The sequence below is a fragment of the Tachypleus tridentatus genome, chromosome 9 (assembly GCF_004210375.1).
Source record: "Tachypleus tridentatus isolate NWPU-2018 chromosome 9, ASM421037v1, whole genome shotgun sequence".
Taxonomy (NCBI): domain Eukaryota; kingdom Metazoa; phylum Arthropoda; class Merostomata; order Xiphosura; family Limulidae; genus Tachypleus; species Tachypleus tridentatus.
The window spans coordinates 38,214,078-38,237,488 of record NC_134833.1 but is presented as its reverse complement, the minus strand read 5'-3'; the positions used below and the strand labels follow the sequence as shown (position 1 = coordinate 38,237,488).

The 23,411-nt window shown below is 30.2% G+C and overlaps 1 protein-coding gene across 7 annotated transcripts in view; it reads left to right on the top strand.

Moving 5' to 3' along the window:
* The window catches only part of LOC143225088 (uncharacterized), a 135,801-nt gene that overhangs the window by 58,636 nt on the left and 53,754 nt on the right, over positions 1 to 23,411 (top strand). For 5 of the 7 annotated variants that reach the window (XM_076453829.1, XM_076453832.1, XM_076453834.1 and 2 more), the window contains exons 2-4: positions 7,491 to 7,523; positions 14,391 to 14,531; positions 16,040 to 16,183. In XM_076453829.1, the coding sequence (XP_076309944.1) occupies positions 7,491 to 7,523; positions 14,391 to 14,531; positions 16,040 to 16,183 (318 nt within the window). The remainder of the gene's footprint in view (positions 1 to 7,490; positions 7,524 to 14,390; positions 14,532 to 16,039; positions 16,184 to 23,411) is intronic. The other 2 variants (XM_076453833.1, XM_076453831.1) reach the window with 1 other exon arrangement.

Below are 23,411 nucleotides of genomic sequence, written 5' to 3'. Positions count from 1 at the left end.
TTATCATTCCTTAAGAACTATTTAATAATTAATAGAAACATCACTGAACCATTTTGTTATGTCATCATTCCTCAAAAAGTATTTAACAATTTATAGAAACATCACTCAACGATTTTGTTATATTTTCATTCAGTAAGAACTATTTAACAATTTATAGAAACTTCACTGAACCACTTTGTCATATTATTACTCTATGAAATCTGTTTAACAATTTATAGAAACATTACTGAATGACTTTGTTATATTATCATACCTTAAAATCTGTTTAACAATTTATAGAACATTACTGAACGACTTTGTTATATTATCATTCTATAAAATCTGTTTAACAATTTATAGAAACATCACCCAACCACTTTGTTATATTATCATTCGGTAAAAACTATTTAACAATTTATAGAAACATCACTGAACCACTTTGTTATATTATAACTCCATAAAATCTGCTCAACAATTTATAGAAACATCACTGAACCACTTTGTTATATCATCATTCCTTAAAATATGTTTAACAATTTATAGAAACATTACTTAACGACTTTGTTATATTATCATTCCTTAAATCTGTTTAACAATTTATAGAAACATCACTAAACCACTTTGTAATATTATTACTCTATAAAATATGTTTAAAAATTTATAGAAACATTACTGAACCACTTTGTTATATTATCATTCCTTAAAAACTATTTAAAATTTATAGAAACATCACTAAACGACTTTGTTATATTATCATTCCTTAAAAACTATTTAACAATTTATAGAAACATCACTACACCACTTTGTTATATTATCATTCCTTAAGAAACTATTTAACAATTTATTAAAAACATCACACAACAACTTTGTTATATTATCATTTGGTAAAAACTATTTAACAGTTTATAGAAACATCATTGAACCACTTTGTTATATTATTACTCCATAATATCTGTTTAACAATTTAATGAAACATCACTGAACCACTTTGTTATATCATCATTCCTTAAAAACAATTTAACAATTTATAGAAATATCACTTAACGACTTTGTTATATTATCATTCCTTAAAATCTATTTAACAATTTATAGAAACATCACACAGCCACTTTGTTATATTATCATTCCTCAAAACTATTTAACAATTTATAGAAACATCACTGAAAAACTTTCTTATATTATCATTCCTTATAAACTATTTAATAATTTATAGAAACATCACTGAACCACTTTGTTATATTATCATTCTATAAAATCTGTTTAACAATTTATAGAAACATCACTAAACCACTTTGTTATTTTATTACTCTATAAAATATGTTTAACAATTTATAGAAACATTGCTGAACCACTTTGTTATATTATCATTCCTTAAAAACTATTTAACAATTTATAGAAACATCACTGAACCACTTTGTTATATTATTACTCCATAAAATCTGCTCAACAATTTATAGAAACATCACTGAACCACTTTGTTATATCATCATTCCTCAAAAAGTATTTAACAATTTATAGAAACATCACACAACGACTTTGTTATATTTTCATTCAGTAAGAACTATTTAACAATTTATAGAAACTTCACTGAACCACTTTGTTATATTAATACTCTATAAAATCTGTTTAACAATTTATAGAAACATTACTGAATGACTTTGTCATATTATCATTCCTTAAAACCTGTTTAACAATTTATAGAAACATCACTAAACCAGTTTGTTATATTATTACTCTATATAATGTGTTTAACAATTTATAGGAACATCACTGAACCACTTTGTTATATCATCATTCCTTAAAAACTATTTAACAATTTATAGACACATCACTGAACCACATTGTTATATCATCATTCCTTAAAAACTATTTAACAATTTAATGAAACATTACAAAACCACTTTGTTATATTATGATTTCTTAAAAACTATTTAACAAATTATAGAAACATCACTGAACCACTTTGTTATATTATTACTCCATAAAATCTGTTTAACAATTTAAAGAAATATCACTGAACCACTTTGTTATATCATCATTCCTTAAAAACTATTTAACAATTTATAGAAACATCACTCAACGACTTTGTTATATTATCATTCCTTAAAAACTATTTAACAATTTATAGAAACATCACCCAACTACTTAGTTATATTATCATTCGATAAAAACTATTTAACAATTTATAGAAACATCACCCAACTACTTTGTTATATTATCATTCGGTAAAAACTATTTAATAATTTATACAAACATCACTGAACCACTTTGTTATATTATTACTCCATAAAACCTGCTCAACAATTTATAGTAACATCACTGAACCAATTTGTTATATCATCCTTCCTCAAAAAGTATTTAACAATTTATAGAAACATCACACAACGACTTTGTTATATTATCATTCCTTAAATCTGTTTAACAATTTATAGAAACATCACTAAACCACTTTGTTATTTTATTACTCTATAAAATATGTTTAACAATTTATAGAAACATCACTAAACCACTTTGTTATTTTATTACTCTATAAAATATGTTTAACAATTTATAGAAACATTACTGAACCACTTTGTTATATTATCATTCCTTAAAATGTGTTTAACAATTTATAGAAACATCACTTAACCACTTTGTTATATTATTACTCTATAAAATCTGTTTAACAATTTATAGAAACATTACTGAACGACTTTGTTATATTATTATTCCTTAAAAACTATTTAAAAATTTATAGAAACATCACTAAACCACTTTGTTATATTATCATTCCTTAAGAAACTATTTAACAATTTATAGAAGCATCACTGAACGACTTTGTTATATTATCATTCCATAAAAACTATTTATCAATTTATGGAAACATCACAGAACCACTTTGTTATATTATCATTCGGTAAAAACTCTTTAACAATTTATAGAAACATCACTGTACCACTTTGTTATATTATTACTCCATAAAATCGTTTAACAATTTATAGAAACATTACTGAATGACTTTTTGATGTTATCATTCCTTAAAAACTATTTAATAATTTATAGAAACATCACTGAACCACTTTGTTATATCATCATTCCTTAAAAAGTATTTAACAATTTATAGAAACATCACACAACGACTTTGTTATATTTTCATTCAGTAAGAACTGTTTAACAATTTATAGAAACTTCACTAAACCACTTTGTTATTTTATTACTCTATAAAATATGTTTAACAATTTATAGAAACTTCACTAAACCACTTTGTTGCATTATTACTCTATAAAATATGTTTAACAATTTATAGAAACATTACTTAACCACTTTATTATATTATCATTCCTTAAAATGTGTTTAACAATTTATAGAAACATCACACAACGACTTTGTTATATTATCATTCCTTAAATCTGTTTAACAATTTATAGAAACATCACTAAACCACTTTGTTATTTTATTACTCTATAAAATATGTTTAACAATTTATAGAAACTTCACTAAACCACTTTGTTATTTTATTACTCTATAAAATATGTTTAACAATTTATAGAAACATTACTTAACCACTTTATTATATTATCATTCCTTAAAATGTGTTTAACAATTTATAGAAACATCACTTAACCACTTTGTTATATTATTACTCTATAAAATCTGTTTAACAATTTATAGAAACATTACTGAACGACTTTGTTATATTATTATTCCTTAAAAACTATTTAAAAATTTATAGAAACATCACTAAACCACTTTGTTATATTATCATTCCTTAAGAAACTATTTAACAATTTATAGAAGCATCACTGAACGACTTTGTTATATTATCATTCCATAAAAACTATTTATCAATTTATGGAAACATCACAGAACCACTTTGTTATATTATCATTCGGTAAAAACTCTTTAACAATTTATAGAAACATCACTGTACCACTTTGTTATATTATTACTCCATAAAATCGTTTAACAATTTATAGAAACATTACTGAATGACTTTTTGATGTTATCATTCCTTAAAAACTATTTAATAATTTATAGAAACATCACTGAACCACTTTGTTATATCATCATTCCTTAAAAAGTATTTAACAATTTATAGAAACATCACACAACGACTTTGTTATATTTTCATTCAGTAAGAACTGTTTAACAATTTATAGAAACTTCACTAAACCACTTTGTTATTTTATTACTCTATAAAATATGTTTAACAATTTATAGAAACTTCACTAAACCACTTTGTTGCATTATTACTCTATAAAATATGTTTAACAATTTATAGAAACATTACTTAACCACTTTATTATATTATCATTCCTTAAAATGTGTTTAACAATTTATAGAAACATCACTTAACCACTTTGTTATATTATTACTCTATAAAATCTGTTTAACAATTTATAGAAACATTACTGAACGACTTTGTTATATTATTATTCCTTAAAATCTGTTTAACAATTTATAGAAACATCACTAAACCACTTTGTTATATTATCATTCCTTAAGAAACTATTTAACAATTTATAGAAACATCACTGAACCACTTTGTTACATTATCATTCCTTAAAAACTATTTAACGATTGATAGAAACATTACTAAACAAGATTTCAGAGCTTTATTTCCTTGTAACATTCCATACTTGTTCTTTTTAGGTCTGTTCTGTTTACAAGATATGTTTGTATGTGTACCATTTACTGCCGGAGAAAGTTAAAACAAATGACAACTGTTTTTTTAATTGTGCAACACTTCACTTGTTTTGGCTGTTAATTGAAAGTGGTAAACACCCAGATTAATTTTTTTTAAACCTGTTCATTTTAGATTGAAATGAAAATAAATGTCGCCATCTCTCTCAGTAATATTATTTTTATTCTTACATCTTAAAAACATTATTGTTTTTAATCCAAGTTCAGCCAGTAGACTTCAACATCAAGTTGAAAACATTATTGTATTCAAATAGACTACAGCCAGCAGATTTCAACATCAAGCTGAAAACATTATTGTTTTCAAACACACTACAGCCAGTACACTACAACGTTTAGTTGAAAACATTAATTTATTAATCCAAGTACAGCCAGTGGACTTTAACATCAAGTTGCAAACATTATTTTTTAATCAGAATACAGCCAGTAGACCTCAACATCACGTTGAAAATATTATTGTTTTCAATCAGAGTGCAGCTTTAACATCGTCCTTAATCTGAGAATATATTCGTTGTTGGGCTTGGATCACCTGGTCCTCTCGTTGGCTTTGGGTCTTTATTTTTCATCTTTTTTTATAATTAGTTGTATTGTAATTTCAGCCTCTATTTATAAACACGAGTAACGATATAGGCTGCTTTTAATATGAATTTGTATTAGCTTTATCGTGATGTGAAAACTCGTGACGAATTTTCGATTTTACACGTCTGTGCTACAACCGTTATGAGAGTTAATGCACGAATATTTATTTTTACTATGTTTTATATCACTGTGTGTCTGTGAATTTGTGAAATAACAAGTCAATAAACTGACAATACATTCTTAAAACAATGAAGTTGTCAATTAGATTTGACAACTGTAAAGTGATGACCATATATTAGTAGTGGAAAACGAGTGATGTTTGAAAAGAGCTGAATATTAATGTAAATGTTTTTTTCAGTTTTACAAAGTATGAGAAAACATATCTTGAATGAACAAGACATTTATTGCTGCAGTTTTATTTTCTGGATAGAGGGCACTTTGCTAAGAGCCACATTTAGTTAAACATCTGTCAGATTTAGTTAAATCTTGTCACGTTCATTTTTTTCATCCGTTTCAAATTGATTTAGAGCTCCTCGCGTTACTTGAATTTTTTGTTACGTAAGTTTAAGACTTTTCACGTCAAGATAAGGATCTGTAACTTCCATTAGAATACATGTTACGATCAATTAAAGATCTCTCGTATTTAATTGAAAATTTGTCACGGTTAGTTAAAGTGTCTTCGTCCTCACAATAATATGTTATTTATATTCGATTAAAAATATGTCATACTATTTTCGAACTCTGTCGGATTCGTTTGAAATTCATTAAGTTTAGTCAAGGATATGTCATTTATAGCCAGATAATTTATTGAGAAAACATCTAGTTGTTTGTATATATTGTTCATGTCTTGTTTTTCAAATGGTGTAAATCCTTTGGAGTAAGGGGAAAAACTGTTACCGATTTTATGACCATTTCAATGAACACATCTATGACAATTAAATTTTGTAATAAGTTCAAGCAAAAGGTTTTTATTGAATTACGAATTGTAAATATATAACAAAGAAACACTTTTTATGTAGTTTAAGAGATACAGAATGTCTCTGCAAAATGTATACACACTTTACTCATTGATTTATTTATTAGTAAAGCACACAGATGTAAACGCGTTGTTCTACTTCATATCTTAATGTCGCAAATGTTAAAACTATCCACCATTAGGGTCAATGCATTGTTGATAACGATGCATGACATAACATTGTATTGGTAAAATTGTAACTTGGAAATGTTGCCAAATGCTATGAGTCAATGTTTGGTATTTGAAACGTTATTTCGTTAAAGACCGCCAAGTCAGGCTATTTTAAACACAGAAAATATCTGATTACACGATATAGAATTCTGAACAATATAATCTCAACTTTTGACTCAGTTTTTTGGTTTTCTGGCATGCACAGTGTTCTTTAGAGTGCCCCACGAGTAAAAGTTTGGTGATGTTAGGTCAGGAGATCGAAGCAGATTCTCGGCATTTTCCTTCCGTTACATCAATCTTCCAAAGAAACAAGCATTGAGGAAATTCCTCATATTTTGTTTTACTGTGGGTAGCGCCGTCTAGTGGGTTTAACAGGATTAAACATCACTCATGTCATTTTTAAAATAAAATATCATTACTATGTCTTTATTTTTCGTATATTATAAATTTTCAAAGTGTGTATACATTTTAAGAGACATTCTGTATGGTGTTATGCAGAGAAAATAATAACTCCTTTATAACAGGAATTTTTTGTTTTTGAGCTTAAAGTTTTTCCATATAGGCTTAACGTACTTTGTCTAATTTGTATATTATTGTCTTCCTCTCGTTTTATTTATTAAATGTTAAGCGAAGTTAAAGTTATGATTTCAGTGAATACAATAAAATAGAATACATATTACTTGAATTATCCAAAGTAAATTTTTTATTACCTACAAGTTCAATTTCTAATTTAATGTTGAAATTGTGAGACCGCCTGGTGACAAGAATTTTCTGTATCTAAGTTACCATTTAAATATTTATAAGATATGATTACTGGTGAAATTGTAATCAACTTCCTCAATGTTAATGGCTTTTGTGGCTTGTGAAGAAAACTCCATTGTGTTTATATACATACTACTACTTGCTACGCATTGTGTACCCTTTGTGATCTAACCTTTGTTAATTGTGATTAGTGTGTACTAACTAGCTACCTGTTGCAATCAGTGGCGTTACTAATGGTTCCTCTTTGTCTCTCCTCCACTCTTCTTGTTGTGTGGTTTACCGGCATGCTTCCACCTCCTCATAGAAACCGTGATGGCGAAGAGTGCCTATGGAAGGGGTAAGTACCCCACTTTGTTGAAGCACCTTTAATTTCCTCCAATGTCCTTTTATTTCTCGGTGACTTCAGGAGTATTAAAGAAGAAAGCACAAGGAAGAATTGTTTTATTTTCAAATGTGTATAAGGATCTTCTAACATTTTATTTGCACCAGAAACATTCTATAAATCGAATCTATTTCATCCGATTTAAAATTAATTTCTAGAAAAGCTACCCGTGGGGTTTGTCGAGCATTTACCTTTTGTGACTTAAACCTGCTTAGCTATTTGCCAAAACAAAACGAAAAAATGCAATCTTTAATCACTGTTACGTCGAAAAGGCCGTAGAATAGCCTACTGAGAGAAAAGTCTCACGAAGTTTCCGAGAAGTAAATTTATTACATTTTCAAAACTAGAGACGGACTTTTTACTTTCTTTTATCACATTACTCAATATAATATTTGTAACCTTGCTCTCTCCTCACAACTGATAATTACTGTAAGCATGTTTTATTATTTGCATGTTTCCACCACGATACTCTGCATGCTGCCTGTTTACTCTTTTGTTGTCCATACTTGACGAGGAAGCCCGAATATTTCCCTAAAGAACTGAAAAAATATTCAAGTTCTCTTTCTTTCAGGTAAGAGGAAAAAATCATTAACCGAGATTGTTCATTTCTTCACTTGAATAAGTGAAGATCATTGGTTTATGATTTATTTTCAGTTACCCGAGAGAAGCTGAATTTCATGTGTTTTTTCTTCTTCCTTTTCTGTCAAAGATTTGTCACCAAGATGAATCATCATAGGATTAAAGAATCAAAGCAAGCCTGGGAGACATTTGTCTTCGCACTACATTGTCTTGGTAAAATTGTAACTTGGAAATGTTGCCAGATGCTATGAGTCAATGTTTGGTATTAGAAACGTTATTTCGTTAAAGACCGTCAAGTCAGGCTGTTTTAAACACGGAAAATATCTGATTACACGATATAGAATTCTGAACAATATAATCTCCACTTTTGATTCAGTACATAGATTTCTGATTTACATCGAAAAAATCATTGAAAGTAAATTATCTTTCTTTCATGTCAAACAAATTGCTTTAGTATAACGAGTAAGTTAAAAACTAATTTTTCGTTCAAAAACATTCCACTAATTTCAAGCGAATAATAGTGCTAAAATAACACTGATCAGTTCGAAGGAAAAACAAATTTGATAGAAGAAAACAAAATAGTATAAATATTTATAAAACTGTTCCTAGATAATACATGTTTAACAAAAACTTCGTGAAGCCCATTTGTAGTGGACGTAATTCTCGTCATGGTTTTATTAATGCTTATTGTTCAATATTTATTTATACATTTCATAATCCTTAATTGTCAATTTGTCCTTTACTATACGTACAATAACATTGTTGAATGGTATTATGACAAATGCTGTCAGAAAAAAAAAAAAAGTTTAAGTGAAAACTCCAGTAAGTGAAAAACTATTCCGGGTCTGGAACACAGTATCTTTGACTGACAGGATTAATGTTTTGCCACTGAGTTATCAAAGAATACAATATATGACCTTCAGTTGTTATTATACATCGTAATATTTAGTTGTTAATATCTTTGTTACTACACGAACAATAACATTCGTGAAAATGATTAGTATATAGACTGTTTTAGATAAATATTAGAATATTTTAAACCTCGGAAACTATTACTATATGTTTTGCATTTTAACTATAAAGTAGATACTTCTGTTGTTGTAATGTCTATTATACATAAGCATCGTTCTGTTATAATAGTTGTTCTGTCATGAGAACATGAGTGTTGTTATTTTATCCATTGAATAAATAATCATGTTTCATTTGTTTGATATATTTTTTATCCCTTCTCTGTTGTTTTGAACACCGATGTTAAAGCTCTGCTTTATTACACAGTATTATGGTTTTTGCTGTTCTGTCTGTTAGATACGGGTGTTGTTATATGTATTATATACTGTTATTTTACTTTCACCAGTTAATACGGTTGTTATTTTTCTATTACATACCAATTTTGTTGTTGCGTTCATTCGCACCTATTGTTACTTTGTTTAATAAATAGCAGTTGTGGTGAGAGTTCAGAACAGAAAGTGCAAATAAAGCAACCAATGCCAATATATAGTCTCAGTAGAAATGCATAAATCACAACTACATTTTGACACTGTCTGGCATTGCGTAGTAATGTGATAATATCGAAAGTTGATCGATTTTCAGAAAGGCATTTAACAGCCATTTCCGATGAAAAATATTTATACAGTAAGATTAAGAAGACGTATCTAAATCGATCATTTATAATTTTTAGGACAGGAATAACCATTATACTTAATGGCACTAGAAAACAAAGGAATATGGATCAGCTTGAGGCACCAGGACCACCTCAAAAGTAACCTGCAACAATTTATACCCTAGTTGTGCTAAGCAAAGTGTGGTGTCAAAGTCAGTGACAAAATCTTTACACGTTTTTCAAGCAAAAATGCACAACGTAATCAAGAAAATCTATCTCTGGAAAAATGACGCAAGTCATATATGTATAATTTGCTTCTACAACATATCCATTGAAACATCGGATACGTCAAGCAACTGGAAAATAAAACAAGTATTCGTGCTCTTCCACATGAAGACATACTACTCAAGCACATGTAAATTTTTGGGCGCTAGAAAAATGTTCTCTTTGCCTAGATAAATTATCGAAAGCCGTACAAAGGAGAGGTGTGTGCTTTAGACATGACAGTCTTAAGACGAAACTGTTTGCAGTATAAAATACACTGTATGACTATTATCAAAATGCATAGTCATCAAACGGAGTCTGACTATAGACTGTAACAACATGGTGAGACCCCAAAATTGTTTTAACATAAGGTACTCAGCCTCTATTTAATGTCTACCTGATTAATTATTCCATTTATTAGATATATGCGTTGTTTTCCTGTTTGATAGATACTGAGGTTGCTGTTCTACTTTTCAAATTATTTAATTTATGTTTTATCAATTAGATATCATTGTTGTTCTTCTATGTATTAAACAACTATGTTGTTGCTCCATCTATCACACACTAAAGTTGTTTTGTTGTTCGATATGTATTATGTACTGGTTTTCTTGGTTAGTATATTGGATATTAATGTTTCTTCTGATGCCAATGTTTTTGTTGATGTATCAAATACTTATTTAAATGATTATTTGTCTATCATACACTAAAGTTGTTTTGTTCCTAAATCCATTAGAAATGTTTCTTTCTTTTATTGATATGTCTTTTATTGTTTAGTATTGTTTTTATTCTATTAAGTACCATACTTGCTCTGGTACTTATTCTATGCATTAAATATTTTTATTAAACGACTACCTTATTATTCAGTATTTTATATGTTACAGTTGTTGATTTTATATTAGATTATAGTGTTGTTGTACTTATTAAATATCAGTATTGATTGTTGTTCTATTTGGTATACACCAATTTATCAGATATTCTTTTCTTTTCTTTTTTCTACTGATACCAGTATTGTCACTACATCCATTGGATACGTGTTGTTGTTCTGGTGAATTCTGTTATTGCTGTTCTGTCTATTGGACAGTAACAATTTCCCTTGTTTACTAAAAAACAATGTTGTTGTTCTATCTAGTAGATACCAGTGCTTTCGTTTCGTCTGATTTTGTTGTTAAATGTATCAGGTGACTAGTGTTGTTTTCTCATCTTTTAAGTATTGGTGTTGTTGTTCTATGTACTGCATAACAGAGTTATTCTTTTGTCTACTAGATTCCTGTCTTGTTATATTAGAGGTATATCTTGTTTTTTGTTTTATTAGATGCAAAGTTTTTCATCAGTCATTTATATACAAATATTCTTAAGGTAAAATAAAGGTGAGATATGAAGGTCGAGTCAAAAAGAAATTGCTAATCAGACAGAACTAAGATAATGGAATACTGAAGTTAAAAAGATAAAGATGAAATTTATCATAAATAGATTTTAAGTACTAAAAAATATGTAAAAACAGAATCCACATTACAAAAAATACTAGTGTTGTTATTATGCATGTAAAATACTAGAATTATCGTACTATCCCTTACAACTATTATGCTGTTCTAATGTTGTTACATCTATTACATACCCGTCTCTGTTCTACGGATACCTGAGCCGTTGTTCTGTCTAGTAGATACCTGTTCTTGTGTTATGCATATTAGACTCCCATATTATTTTTGTAACTGCTAGGTATGTCTTGTTGTCCTGTTTATTAGATACCTGAGCTGATTTACTGTCTAGTAGATACCTGTTCTTGTGTTCTGTATATTAGACTCCCAATTTGTTTTTGTAACTACTAGATGTCTGTCTTGTCGTTTTGTCTGTGAGATACCTAAATTGATGTACTGTGTAGTAGATATTTGTCCTTTTATTCTATCTATTAGACTCCCATATCGTTTCTGTATCTAATATATATATATATGTCTTATTTATCTATTAGGTACCTGGGCTGACATCCTAACTAGCAAATATCTGTCCTTTAGTCCTGTCTAGTAGACATCTGTCCTTTTATTCTATCTCTTAGACTTCCACATTGTTTTTGTATCTACTATATATCTATCTTATTATTCTATTAGATACCTGGGCTGATGATCTGACTAGTATGTATCTGTCCTTTTTTACTATTAATCCCCCACATTGATTTTATATTTCCTTGATATCTGTCTCGCTTTTCTGATATTATAATTTAGTCTCTTAGAAATCAGTAATGTAACTATTTAAATATCTATTTTCTTGTTATATCCAGGAAATAACTATTGAAATACTAGTGTTGTTGATGTGCTTTATAAAATAAAATTGGTGCTATTACTTTGTCTGTCAGTTAAATATCAATGTTAACGTTCTATATATTAGATACTAGTAACTACTTAGATACTAGTGTTGTTGTTCCACCTATTACACAATAAAAATGTGGTTATGTCTGTTAGATGCTTATCTTTTTCTTCTCTTTATTTTATACTTGTTTTATTTTATTCATTTAAACACGAATGTTGTTTTAAGTTATTGTATATCAATGTTATTCTCATATTTATTGAATACCTATCTAGTTGTTAGGTATATTAGTTGTCACTGTTTTATTTTATATTATATAGAATAATGTTGTTGTATCTATTAAATACTATCGCTGTTGTTGTACCTGTTAAAAAGAAATGTTGTTGTTTTGTTTATTAGATATTACTGTTACATTTATTACATACTTATGTTATTTATTTAACTATTTATACCATTCTTCGTGCTCTATCTCTCACATACCTATTTCGTAGTTTTGTCTATTACATACGTTTTTAAATGTTTTTTATTAGACATTTGTGTTGATGTTTTATGAGAGTTAAATATCAGTGTTTTTATTTGATCTATGTTACGTATTATAATTTATATCGGACGACTCTCCAATTTGCTATATTACTTATTACACTTCCAAATAATCTGAAACTGACTTAGATTTCAAGTTGAATTTAGAAATTAACTAAATGTCGAGATGTATTAAATTTATAATATCTGTAAATAACACTGCTACACACAATTTTCTTTCTTAACACAAATATATCTTAATATACAAACAATAATATAATTTATAATAAAGGTGTTTACAAATATTTATTCCAAATAATGATTTATATACAAAAGTTTTGTAAACTTACAAACAATATTGAGTCTTCTATCTGTTATGGAACTGAATATTTTATTGGCGGTTCACGATGAGCGAATTAATTCTGAGTTGATATAGGTACAATCCACTTAACAGGGAACTAGCTTGCTCTTCACACGTTAGTTTTTCAAAGCTGAAGTTATACGAAGACTTCGTAGAAACATTAACGTGGGAAGTTAATCCGCTGAAGTTAAACGGTTTTTAATGTTTGAAATCTATAAATGTTCCTTGTCAAATGTCTGTAGTTTTCCGATTAATAAAGGTTAAACCTAGTTCTAGTTTCCGAGGTTTATAGTATACTAACTGTACCAAACTAACAATATATACTGCATGTCAGTTTATAAATCTTAAGGCAAGGTGCTAGAAATTTCACTTGGTTTAACAATACCCTAGTGCTTTCATAAAATATATACTGTTGATTCTTAAAACTTAAGAACTAGGCAGGGATTTCACAATACCTATTTAACAGTATAAGTCACATACATTTCTAAATATATATTTAACTAAAACAAACATCGATATTAAAATGAATATATAATAATAAATCCGTCACATCTATTAAAGAAATCATTCATCTAGGCTTCAAAGGCTGGTTATTAAGCACATAGAACATCAGCGCAGGTGTCACGTAAGATGCAAGTTTTGTTTCTTGAAGGTCTGTGTTTATTTTAACAAACTTATTGGCGATGCTGTTTTGATTTTTAAATAACTGTTAAACCTATTCTACCATTCGATTGAAGTTTAATTGGAAATTTTTATGTCATTTGAAGAAAAAAGTTCCCTTTTTGAGTTTGTTGTTTTGTTTTGTGTTTCATTAATTCCTATCTCCAGATTTTTATTGCTTAAAAATATGAAAATGATAAATTGTGTTTCTCAATTAATAACAGGTTAATAATTAGATAAAAAATGTTGTCGGTATATTCTTCAGTCAAACAGTAATTAGAATAAATCTTCATATGTGAAAACAAAATTCAAACAAGAAGCTTTCTACTATCGTTACTATGCAACAGAAATGAAACAAAAATAATGTGGTGTTTTAAAAATTAATTAAAGTTCATTAGCTTGTGTTTTCTTATAGCAAAGCCAGGTGAATCGAACCCCCTCATTTTAACATTGTAAATACGAAGGCATACTGCTGTCCCATCAAGGGACTTAATTTCATTAAGACATTAAAAAAAGATATAACTTCTTTCTTCTCTTCTAGGTGTCGCTTTCTTCATTGGAGAGCCTTGTGAACACACTTGTAATGATATTTTATATAACATTTATTGTAACTTAACTTCAAAGAAATGTGAGTGCCTGAAGGATTATCCTGCAATCGTCGATAACAAGTTTTGTGTTAAAGGTATGTAACGAATATTCAGAGTTCTTAGCTACTCCTACTTCACAAAATACGTTTATATCTCAGCCATACTGAAGTAAATAAAATTAGCGTATTTTTAATAAGGTCGGTATACCTTATTATGTCTTTTGAAAATATACATTAACGATAACATTTTTAAATTACAGTTCTTTTGCACAAAATGTTAATATCACACATGGATTTCACTATTTATTAAAGGTCAAAGGATAAGTTTTCTGTTATTTTCAAAAACATTCGAATCTCCTCTGCTGAAACCTGTATGTTTTCTAAATGATTTATTGCCAACGTTCAAAATTATAGCATCGTGGATATGGCCTTTTATAATTAGTGGTTCACGACAGCAATTAGCTTGAAGTTTTGACACTTGTTCGTTATCCAACGTTACAAAGTACGAAATGGTGTGAATTTATATCTTGAGTGTATATGTTTTTGTGTTGTTGTTTTTTTACACAGTGCGTTGGTCAGAGCATATACATTTCAAAATTAACAGGAAAGGTAGCAGTTACTGATAAACCATCCAAATAGTTCCTGTACGTACAAATATCTTGATTTGTTCACTCTCCCATATTATTCGAACGTTAGAATAACATAAACTTACAACAACGAATAATAACGTATCTCTACTAGAAAATCATTATTATAAAAAAACAAATATAAACGTATGGCTTACAGCCTGTGTTCTGTTATGACAAAGGCACATTAGGATATCGCTCGTCCAGCCAAAAGAATCGAACCTCTGATTTGAGCGTTATAAATCCCAAGACTTTTCGTTGTCTCACTGGAAGACATAGACTATAGTTGTACAGGAGAAGGAGCTAAATAATGCTCTTATCCCATTTTTCTGCTGTAGCTTAAAACAGAGCTGTTCTTAAATGAGGAAATATTTGAAAGTAAAAGGTATATAATGATCTGTAAATGAGGAAATATTTGAAAGTAAAATGTGTATAACTGTCTATAAGTGAGGAAATATTTGAAAGTAAAAGGCATATAATGATCTATAAATGAGGAAATATTTGAAATTAAAAGGCATATAATGATCTATAAATGAGGAAATATTTGAAAGTGAAAGGTATATAATGACCTGTAAATGAGGAAATATTTGAAAGTAAAATGTGTATAACTGTCTGTAAATGAGGAAATATTTGAAAGTAAAATGTGTATAACTGTCTGTAAATGAGGAAATATTTGAAAGTAAAATGTGTATAACTGTTTGTAAATGAGGAAATATTTGAAAGTAAAATGTGTATAACTGTCTGTAAATGGGGAAAGCTTTAAATATGAAAGGTATATAATAATCTATGATTGAGTAAAACTTTGAAAATGAAAGACATATAAAGATCTGCGAAACCATTAATAATGATTTATAGTACAAAGTAACAGATATTTGAGAAAGATACGAATGAAGCTTTCCAGTACGGTAACTATGAATAATAACATAAGGTAAAATAACATCATTCAGTTTCACATATATTTTGCGTTTTGTTTTGCAGCTGCGAGATTATGGGAGAGGTGTGATCACACGGAATCTTGCTCTTATTATAACGACCACGCCATCTGTAACTCAGGCGGAGAATGTCGCTGTGAAGAGGGTTACAAAAGTCATTCTGATGAAACAGGAGAAATGTGTATTCCAGGTAAGAATTGTTTTGGTTTGTTGTTTTTTTTGCGCAAAGCTACACGAGGACTATCTGCGCTAGCCGTCCCTAATTTAGCAGTGTAAGACTAGAGGGAAGGCAGCTTAATCATCACCATCTACCGCTAACTCTTCGGCATCTCTTTTACCAATGAATAGTGAAATTGACCGTCACATTATAACGCCCCCACGGCTGAAAGGGCAAGCATGTTTAATGTGACGGGGATTCGAACCCGCGACCCTCGGATTATGAGTCGAGTGCCTTAACCACCTGGCCATGTCGTGCCTCCAGGTAAGGAACGATGACTATGTTAAAACTACACGGGTTTACAGATATAATTTGCAATAAAAAGTAGGCTAGCATACAACTCTAACGTTTGTATTTGACCTTCTAGAGATTGCTAAGCACGTTTTATGTTAAATTTTGTTTACAATATTTATTTTTGAAGTATTAAGTTATTTACCTGAAGGTTTTGAAAAGTTCATCTGACCACATCATCAATTATATTTTACTCTCGAGATTCATTGGTGCAAATTTCAAGTGGTTTCAAAAATTTGTTTTCACTATAAGTAACTTCCGCAATTCGCAACATATTAGTACAGGTAACCAAAAATTCATGTTATGGCCAAATGACATATACTGTTTCCATTTATACCATTCTCGGCATCGCAACTACGTTAAATATTATATAAATTTGGATAGGAAATAATTGTGTGTAATATAGTTATTTACATACTGTTATTATAGCAAGTCACAGAATGTACTTTGGCACTGTTAAGTCGTAATGTATGTATCATGTATTTACCACTAAACCATAATCCAGTACGTTTCATTTGAATAACTTTGTAACTTTAACTTTCGTTTTAGATTTTTTAACTTTCTCGTTTTTTATCTTTCTTTTACACTACATTAGCATTAATACTCTCAAAATTATCGCACTATAATATTTATTAAGCAATGCTGGGAATTATTCGAATAAAACGGTTCTACCATAAAGGACGTTGTCTTTATTTATTTTTAATTTTGAAATGTTAATAATACTCTTAGGTAAGGCGTGTAGAATAAAAATATTTTCAGTAGTATATCTAACTACTCACAGCTTTTCATGCCAAATAACTGAACTCCTAATCAAAGGAAGGCCTCAGTATAGCAATGCCGTGGCCTTAATAATGTCTGTGTTTTCCTGGACCTTCTTCAGAAATTCTAAGGACATTAAATTTTTTCGATAAACTCTCACAGCCGGTCGTCATCGTTCATACTTCTTCACAATTACTTTCTACGGTAGATTTGGTCACAATCGAACATTAGGAGTGGAAAGACTTAGTCGTTTTTTTTAACCCTTTTTTCTTCTTAATGCTGGCATCAAAAGATTAATGATAAAACTATAAAAAATAATACTACATTCGAAGCATTTCCTTAATCAAAGAAATTTCATTTGCTATTTGTTTTATTTCCATGTTATAACAACTCGTTGAAAATAATAGTTTGTAGTGTTAACTCATAATTCAAGGAAATATTTCTAGTTTGTATTAGGTTGAGGAATAATTCGTGAGCGTTTTCAAATAATTTCATTCAAGCATTACATGCAAGACTATACAATACTTCAAAGCATGAACACATTACACCCAAAATATTTATTATGATACTTTATTTCATGTAATACCTAGGTATATAGTATGCATTGTTTTAAACGAAATTGCAAGAAATTAAATGCGAAAAGCAGATGGTGTCGAAAATGCTCGATTTTGTCCACTTGACAGTCCATTTAATGAGCTGAAAATGAAAGCAAAAATTAAAGACATGAAAATCAAACACACCATCTATTAGAGCAAAAAATTATCTACCAAATAACATGAAATATTTTGCGAAAGCGTTTCATTTATGAATATATTTGTTTAACTTGAAAAAACGCTCACGAATTATTCCTCAACCCAATATATTCAACCAATAATTTGTATCGTAAAAATTGTGCGAAACTAAGTTCATCATTTATTTTACAAATTTTCTGCCACAAACTTTGTGCATTTAAATTTTTGATTTCATAGATTGTTTTGACATTGTAAAAGTCTGATTTATGTTCTTTCCTTCTGCTTACTTCCCTTGGCCAGAGAGATTTCCAGAACAATCCTTCTCAACAATATCCTTGGTGTGGAAAAAAATATTTAAAAAACAACTTGACAAATCCTTCTTTAAAGGCTCGGTATCGCCAGGTGGGTTAGAGAGTTCTACTCGTAACCTGAGGGTTGCAGGTTCAAATGCCCGTCACACTAAATATGTTCGCCCTTTCAGCCTTGGGGGCGTTATAATGTTACAGTGAATCCCACTATTCGTTTGTTAAAAGAGTAACCCAAGAGTTGGCAATGGGTGGTAATGGCTATCTCTAGTTTTACACTGCTAAATTAGGGACGGCTAGTGGAAATAGCCCTCGTGCATCTTTGCGCTAAATTCAAAACAAAACGAAAGCCTTATTTGAAATGATGGATCAAAAACATTTTGAAAAATTAATGAAAACACTTGTATCTTGATTTATAGATATATCAAATGTTGTTATAAAATAAACGTATTTATAAAACCTGAAATTGTATCATGCATACTGTAGTACTTATAATAAGAATAGAATGGATACACATTGCATGCAAGACAAATTATACATATTTAACAACCAAATAATAAATGTCAAAAAGTATCTCAGAGACACAGTTAGATGACAAAAAACCACAATCTAAACCACAAGTAATGCAACCACTTCAGCAAACACAAAAAATTCACAAGAACCACAAATTTATATACATTGTTAAACATCTCTAGCTGTGTAAAGAAAAACACTTTCCATAGTTATAAGTGTACATAACAAAATAATACTGTAAGAACCACGTACTAGTGCGAGCGTGAAGTAGTAATTAAATTAATTGACTATTCTATCAACCTTTAGTATGAACACACAACCACAACTCACACTACATCACTCAATCAACCTTTAGTATATATACACAACTACAACTCACACTACATCACTCTATCAACCTTTAGTATGAACACACACCCACAACTCACACTACATCACTCTATCAACCTTTAGTATATACACACAACCACAACTCACACTACATCACTCTATCAACCTTTAGTATATACACACAACCACAACTCACACTACATCACTCTATCAACCTTTAGTATATACACACAACCACAACTCACACTACATCACTCTATCAACCTTTAGTATATACACACAACCACAACTCACACTACATCCCTCTATCAACCTTTAGTATATTCACACTACATCACTCTATCAATTTTTATTATATACAGACAACCACAACTCACACTACATCACTCCATCAACCTTTAGTATATACACACAACCACAACTCACACTACATCACTCTATCAACCTTTAGTATATACACACAACCACAACTCACACTACATCACTCTATCAACCTTTAGTATATATACACACAACCACAACTCACACTACAACACTCTATCAACCTTTAGTATATACACACAACCACAACTCACACTACATCACTCTATCAACCTTCAGTATATACACACAACCACAACTCACACTACATAACTCTATCAACCTTTAGTATATCCACACAACCACAACTCACACTACATCACTCTATCAACCTTTAGTATATTCACACTACATCACTCTATCAATTTTTATTATATACAGACAACCACAACTCACACTACATCACTCCATCAACCTTTAGTATATACACACAACCACAACTCACACTACATCACTCTATCAACCTTTAGTATATACACACAACCACAACTCACACTACATCACTCTATCAACCTTTAGTATATACACACAACCACAACTCACACTACATCACTCCATCAACCTTTAGTATATACACACAACCACAATTTACACTACATCACTCTATCAACCTTTAGTATATACACACAACCACAACTCACACTACATCACTCTATCAACCTTTAGTATATACACACAACCACAACTCACACTACATCACTCTATCAAACTTTAGTATATATACACACAACCACAACTCACACTACATCACTCTATCAACCTTTAGTATATACACACAACCACAACTCACACTACATCACTCTATCAACCTTTAGTATATACACACAACCACAACTCACACTACATCACTCTATCAACCTTTAGTATATACACACAACCACAACTCACACTACATCACTCTATCAACCTTTAGTATATACACACAACCACAACTCACACTACATCACTCTATCAACCTTTAGTATATATACACACAACCACAACTCACACTACATCACTCTATCAACCTTTAGTATATACACACAACCACAACTCACACTACATCACTCTATCATTCTTTAGTATATACACACAACCACAACTCACACTACATCACTCTATCAACCTTTAGTATATACACACAACCACAACTCACACTACATCACTCTATCAACCTTTAGTATATACACACAACCACAACTCACACTACATCACTCTATCAACCTTTAGTATATACACACAACCACAACTCACACAACATCACTGAATCAACCTTTAGTATATACACACAACTACAACTCACACTACATCACTCTATCAACCTTTATTATATACACACAACCACAACTCACACTACATCACTCTATCAACCTTTAGTATATACACACAACTACAACTCACACTACATCACTCTATCAACCTTTAGTATATACACACAACCACAACTCACACTACATCACTCTATCAACCTTTAGTATATATACACACAACCACAACTCACACTACATCACTACATCAACCTTTAGTATATACACGCTACATCACTCTATCAATTTTTATTATATACACACAACCACAACTCACACTACATCAATCCATCAACCTTTAGTACATACACACAACCACAACTCACACTACATCACTCTATCAACCTTTAGTATATATACACACAACCACAACTCACACTACATCACTCTATCAACCTTTAGTATATACACACAACCACATCACTCATATCAACCTTTATATATATACACACAACCACAACTCACACTACATCACTCTATCAACCTTTAGTATATACACACAACCACAACTCACACTACATCACTCTATCAACCTTTAGTATATACACACTACATCACTCTATCAACTATTATATACACACAACCACAACTCACACTACATCACTCTATCAACCTTTAGTATATACACACAACCACAACTCACACTACATCACTCTATCAACCTTTAGTATATATACACACAACCACAACTCACACTACATCACTCTATCAACCTTTAGTATATACACACAACCTACAACTCACACTACATTACTCTATCAACCTTTAGTATATATACACACAAATAAACTCACACTCACATCACTCTATCAACCAACCTTAGTATATATACACACAACCTCAACTCACACTACATCACTCTATCAACCTTTAGTATATATACACACAACCACAACTCACACTACATCACTCTATCAACCTTTAGTATATACACACAACCACAACTCACACTACATCACTCTATCAACCTTTAGTATATACACACAACCACAACTCACACTACATCACTCTATCAACCTTTAGTATATACACACACAACTACAACTCACACTACATCACTTATCAACCTTTAGTATATATACACACAACCACAACTCACACTACATCACTCTATCAACCTTTAGTATATACACACAACCACAACTCACACTACATCACTCTATCAACCTTTAGTATATACACACAACCACAACTCACACTACATCACTCTATCAACCTTTAGTATATACACACAACCACAACTCACACAACATCACTGAATCAACCTTTATTATATACACAAACTACAACTCACACTACAACACTCTATCAACCTTTAGTATATATACACACAACCACAACTCACACTACATCACTCTATCAACCTTTAGTATATACACACAAACTACAACTCACACTACATCACTCTATCAACCTTTAGTATATACACACAACCACAACTCACACTACATCACTCTATCAACCTTTAGTATATATACACAACCACAACTCACACTACATCACTCTATCAACCTTTAGTATATACACACAACCACAACTCACACTACATCACTCTATCAACCTTTAGTATATACACACAAAACTACAACTCACACTACATCACTCTATCAACCTTTAGTATATACACACAACAACTACAACTCACACTACATCACTCTATCAACCTTTAGTATATACACACAACCACAACTCACACTACATCACTCTATCAAACCTTTAGTATATACACACAACTACAACTCACACTACATCACTCTATCAACCTTTAATATATATACACACAACCACAACTCACACTACATCACTCTATCAACCTTTAGTATATACACACAACCACAACTCACACTACATCACTCTATCAACCTTTAGTATATACACACAACTACAACTCACACTACATCACTCTATCAACCTTTAGTATATACACACAAACCACACCTCACACTACATCACTCTATCAACCTTTAGTATATACACACAACCACAACTCACACTACATCACTCTATCAACCTTTAGTATATACACACAACCACAACTCACACTACATCACTCTATCAACCTTTAGTATATACACACAACCACAACTCACACTACATCACTCTATCAACCTTTAGTATATACACACAAACTACAACTCACACTACATCACTCTATCAACCTTTAGTATATACACACAACTACAACTCACACTACATCACTCTATCAACCTTTAGTATATATACACACAACCACAACTCACACTACATCACTCTATCAACCTTTAGTATATTCACACTACATCACTCTATCAACCTTTAGTATATACACACAACCACAACTCACACTACATCACTCTATCAACCTTTAGTATATACACACAACCACAACTCACACTACATCACTCTATCAACCTTTAGTATATATACACACAACCACAACTCACACTACATCACTCTATCAACCTTTAGTATATACACACACTACATCACAATCAACCTTTTATTATATACACACAACCACAACTCACACTACATCACTCCATCAACCTTTAGTATATACACACAACCACAACTCACACTACATCACTCTATCAACCTTTAGTATATATACACACAACCACAACTCACACTACTATCAACCTTTACA